The sequence below is a fragment of the Lissotriton vulgaris genome, chromosome 9 (genome assembly GCF_964263255.1).
Source record: "Lissotriton vulgaris chromosome 9, aLisVul1.2, whole genome shotgun sequence".
NCBI classification, from domain to species: Eukaryota; Metazoa; Chordata; class Amphibia; order Caudata; family Salamandridae; genus Lissotriton; species Lissotriton vulgaris.
In genome coordinates this window covers 97,941,689-97,947,003 of record NC_141697.1, presented here as the reverse complement: position 1 = coordinate 97,947,003, position 5,315 = coordinate 97,941,689, and the positions used below count along the sequence as shown (strand labels likewise).

The 5,315-nt window shown below is 41.0% G+C and overlaps 1 protein-coding gene across 1 annotated transcript; it reads left to right on the top strand.

Annotated features, from left to right (window-relative positions):
• Positions 1 to 3,929: 3,929 nt before the first annotated feature.
• LOC147689661 (protein FAM200A-like) lies at positions 3,930 to 4,967 on the top strand. Its single transcript, XM_086939431.1, has one exon. The coding sequence runs from the start codon at positions 3,930 to 3,932 to the stop codon at positions 4,965 to 4,967; it is 1,038 nt and encodes a 345-aa protein (XP_086795557.1).
• Positions 4,968 to 5,315: the final 348 nt, after the last annotated feature.

Genomic DNA, 5,315 nt, shown 5'->3' with positions numbered 1-5,315 from the left:
CACTGACTGTTAGCCTCCACTTAGTAACTGTATGTATGTTGACTTTAGAAAGATAATTTTCTCTCTGAAATCGTGGATATCCCCCAAGTCTCCTTGGTGGGGTTATCGTACGTCTTAGGGTATACCCCCAACGTCTAGGGACGTTCTGTTTGTTTTCGGATTAAAATCAGTCCCTTCTACTTTGACGCGGAAATCCATTGTGTCTCTGAGATATGATTTAACAGAGCTAACAAAGGGCTTCAAGAAAAAATCAACATATTTCGCAAGTGGTTCCAGGCAGGAATCGCACCCAGAAACAATGGGTCGTCCTGGCGACTCATTTAGACTTTTATGGATCTTGGGGAGGAAGTACAGGATTGGAGTCCTGGGATATTTTTTGATTGAAAATTCACCTTCTCTCACACCAACATAGCCTTCATCTAATCCTATTTTAACAGTATCTGCTATCAGTCCCTGAATGTTTTTGACCGGATCTTCCTGTAGGGTTCTATACCAAACAGTGTTGCTCACCTGTGTATTGGCTTCAGCAAGATATTGTTCTCTTGGCCAAAGGACTACAGCTCCGCCTTTGTCGGCCTGTTTCACAACTATCGACGTATAATTCCTCAAGTCATGTAGTGCACTTCTCTGTCCTTTACTCATATTCTGTTGGAAATATTTTTTATTTCTCTCTAGTTTGTCAATTGAGGAAAGCATGATTTGTTCGAAGGCATAAACCTGTTTAGGAATTTTTTGACTAGATATGAAGGTCGATTTATTACGTAACCCTGTAGTTTCTTTTTCTATCATAGGTGGTTGATTGGCAAAAAAGGCCCTCAGTCGAATTTTGCGACAAAATTCTATGGTCTCTAACTTCATTTGGGTAAAGTCTGTTTGTTGACGAGGTACAAATTTTAGTCCAAGATTTAGTACGGATTCCTCATTTTTTGTGAGTGTTTTGTCTGATAGATTGACTATTGTGGATGGCGCCTTTATGATTTGTAAAAATTCCTCCTTGTCCGCATCTCCCATGGCACCTTGAATCTGGTTTTTCCTTGCTGGTCCTTCTCTAAAAAAAGACACCTGCTTTTTATTTTGGTTTCCTCGCGTATCAGAGCCCGATGAGTCTGATGATGATGAGGTTTCGGAAAAGATTTTAAACCTATATCGGGACCTCCCCTGATAATTACGCAATGCTCCCCTTGACTCAGGCTGAGTATAGTACTCGTCCTTCAGAAATGGATATGCTTTCTCGAGCGTGAATGCCTTAGAGTCTCTCTCGTATTGTGCGAATTTATTATTCAGTGTGTTATCTTTAAATGTAGAAATTTCTTTGTCTATTTTTACAAGTTTTATTTTATACACTTGCAGATATCCAGTATTAAGACAGAGCCCTGATGAGAATCCGTAGAGTTGACATACCGGATTCGAAACGCGTTGGCGTAAAAAGATTAGCCATTTATTGGTTGAATGGACTGAATGAATTAATTTGAAGTCTATTATTCTTTTTTTGAACTGCCTACATTCAACTGTAGTTCATTGATTTATGATTGTCATCAAGTTTATACTTTTGACTCTGGTCTTTATGGAATTACGGATGATTTTTTCTTCGTAGTATGAATATTTGAGTGTATATATATCAGAGCAATTCACTTTGTATAATACAACTAGTTATGTGTATATGTTTCTGTTGTAAATAATCGCGAATTGTAAATAATTGTATATAAGGTGTACAAAACGATAAGGTGTCCCTTTCATACATCAATACTTAAAAAAAGACAAAAAACAAATAAATAATAAAAGGGTTTGAGTGATATACCCGTACGAACCAGGAAGTCTCTTATGGTTTGTTCCCTCAAAAATAGAGGATTTAAGTAAGTGTGTGGCTGGCAATCTGTGTACTTAGTTATATTAATGGTCCAGCTAGCCCCACGTCCCAGGACCTGACTCCCCCATTCTTCAAACGTACGTAAGCTTGGGGCATCAGAGAAACGTTGCTGGTGACTTCTGTGTTGTGCCCTGCTTGGAGCATCTGAGAAACGTTGCTGGTGACCCCCGAGTTATTCCCTGCTTGGAGCGTCGGTGAAACGTGGCTGGTGACCCCTGTGTTGTACCCTGCTTGGAGCGTCGGTGAAACGTGGCTGGTGAACCCTGTGTTGTGCCCTGCTTGGAGCATCGGTGAAACGTTGCTGGTGACCCCCGTGTTGCGCCCTGCCCTGCCATGCCTCGCCTCGTAGGACCCTGTTCAAATCGGTAAGTAAGCGGTGTTCTCTGTCTGATAGGATTATAACCCATACTGCTAAACTTTTATTAATATTAATATTGGAAATTCATCCGTAAGTAACGATCGCACAGAATCGGTCAAAAACCAGCATCTTGTAGATGTTCGGACAAAACCGGCATTGAAGTGAATGGTCCTGAACAGCGCACTCAGGAAGTGAAGTTAAGATGGCAGCGGCTCGTAAAATCTACTGGGACTTTTAAGTTGCAAAACAGATGTAGCCAGTTTGGCTGTGTCTCGAGGAGTCCAGATCTCTGTACTGGGGGTGAATGTATGACATTGTTCTGCATTCTGCCCATCAACTGTTGTTTTTGCATTTGTCACCCAGAGTGGGATGGGTATGCTCAGACGCGAGTCCCATGCTCTCCACGTCACTGGAGTCAAGCTATCCTGGCTGAAGACGGCTGACCACTGTGCTGTTACTTTTAACCCTGTCAAGCGGAACACAATAATAAAGGACTATAGTGTATCCACTTAGATAGTTTTAATATTCACTCACCTATCCTTCACACAGCGCTGCATACCTCACTACACCAACTCTCTCACATATGGGATTACCATCCTTACGCCAAAAAAAATCTCTGAGCTCCTCCCTTAAACACCGGAGTAGTAGCTCCCAGTGTTGACTAGATTTTCTACACTGGTAAGGAGGACCCATATGATGAAGCATGTCACCCTTGGGTGAGTGAGGGTTCTTATCCTTAAGGGTTGTCTCCCCCAGTCTTTTTTGTAGTATTACGTCGGATTTGAGAGAGGTAACTCAGCACATTTGTTACACACATATGTTTGAGACCACAGTTGTGCAATTTAGTGTTGAGTGAAGACGGCTGATAGCCAGAAACCGGTCCTAGGATGCTTGATTCCAGTCCAGGAAAGACATGGCTTGGCAGTTCGGGCTGGACTGCTCCCATGAGGCACAGGGTCAAGGCTGATTTGCATATGGCCATGTCTGAACTGGGGTGGTGTGGAGTGCAAAAAAACGATGGATTTAGGCCCAGATCTCTGTACTGGGGTGAATGTATGACATTGTTCTGCATTCTGCCCATCAACTGTTATTTTTGCATCCAAGTAAACTTAAGCGGCATCTTGAAAGTCTTCACCCAAATGTGGTTGGAAAGCCAAGGGAATTTTTTTGTAAGAAAAGTTGCAGAAGCCAAACTACAAAAGTCCACTTTCTCTAAACAAACCAAAATGAATAGTAATGCCATCCTGTCCTCATATCAAGTGGCCTATCTAGTTGCACAGAGTAAAAAAAAAAACACACAATTGCAGAAGAGCTGATTTCACCTGCAGCTGTTAAAATGGTAACAAACATGGTCGGCGAAGATGCGGGTAAACAGCTGCTGAAAGTGCCTCTTTCTTATAATACTGTCAGCCGGAGGATAAATGATATGGCTGAAGATATTAATGATCAGCTCATCTGTAATCTAAGAGGAAAAGACTTTGCACTCCAGTTGGATGAGGCAACAGCAACCACAAAGACACCCATCTTATTTGCTATGTCCAGTTTCTACACGAAAAACAAATTGTTGAGGTTTTGTTGTTCTGTAAAGAAATCAAAGGTGGAACTACAGGTCAAGACTTGTATGTAGTTGTGGATGATTTTATGCAACAGAATCAAATTGACTGGGAGAGGTGTGTTGGAGTTTGTACAGATGGGGGTCGTTCAATGGCAGGATGCTACCAAGGACTTCAAGCTCGTATACGATCTAAAGCGCCCAATGCTGTTTGGACACACTGTATAATAAACCGAGAAGCACTGGCAGCAGGAAACCTCAGTGAAGAACTGCATGGTATTTTGAAAATAGTAATCAAAGTGGTAAATCATATTAAAACAATACCAATGAAAGCACAATTTTTTGCTAAACTGTGTGAGTACATGGGTGCCGACCACTCATGCCTCTTGTTCTACAGCAGCTCTCGGTGGCTGTCTCTTGGTAATTCCCTGCTTAGAGTGTATGAGCCGAGGAATGAAATATACTCATATTTACATGATGATGAACATTGTTTTGCTGACAAATTTATTGATGCAGACTTTCTAATACAAATGGGTTTTCTTTCTGATCTATTTGAAAAACTGAATGTACTGAACAAGTCCTTGCAAGGCAATAACACTAACATCTTGCAACTGTCAGCCAAAGTTTCAGGCTTTAAGAACAAAGTGATCGTTTGGGAAAGCAGTGTTAGTAAGGGTGACTATAAATGTTTTCCTTCATTGTACCAGTTTCTGCAGGAGAATGGAATGGTGTTAAAGGAGGAACTGCAGACTGTTTTTGTTCTGTATTTGTCTCAACTACGTTTTTACCTTGACAAATATTTTCCAGAGGATGAAGTGGAGCCAATAAAATGGGTGAGCGACCCTTTCAATGCTGAGATACCTCAGCATTTCAACAATGAGGAAGCAGAACAGCTTATTGATGTTGCAAGTCACTTAGCATTGAAAGTAAGGTTCCAGTCTCAGTCACTGTTTGAGTTCTGGTGCCAAGCTGGGGATGAATACCCAATGATGAGCAAGAGAGCCCTGCATATTTTGGTCCCGTTTGCTACTTCATACCTTTGTGAAGCTGGTTTCTCAACAGTTGCAGTAATAAAGTCCAAATATAGGGCAAAAATTAACCTTGAAAAGGAAATGCGTGTTGCGATCTCACAAATAACTCCAAGATTTCAGGAGCTATGTAAGGAAAAACAAGCACATCCATCTCACTAGGATTTGTAAGGTAAATTCGGACTCTGTTTTTCCTGGTCATTGAAAAAGAGATTTTATTATACAGAAGTTTTTAAACTATTGTTGTGTGGTCCAAAAAAGTCTTGTATTGTTTCTCACTTAACAAGTTTTTATTAAACAACTGTTATCTTCCTGTTTTGTTACCTTAACAAGTTTTTATTAAACAACTGTTATCTTCCTGTTTTGTTACTAATATCATTATAATACCTTCATTGCGTCCCAATTACTTTAAGGAAGGCAACTGAAGGTACTCCTGAGGTCGGGCGTACATCCCGTCCACCGGTAAAAAAAAAAATGGTGGGGAGCCACGGCCAACTGACGATTAGGTCA

What these genes read in the sequence shown, in the direction of transcription:
- LOC147689661 (XM_086939431.1), top strand. Translation starts at nt 3,930, where the DNA reads ATGGCAGGATGCTACCAAGGACTTCAAGCTCGTATACGATCTAAAGCG.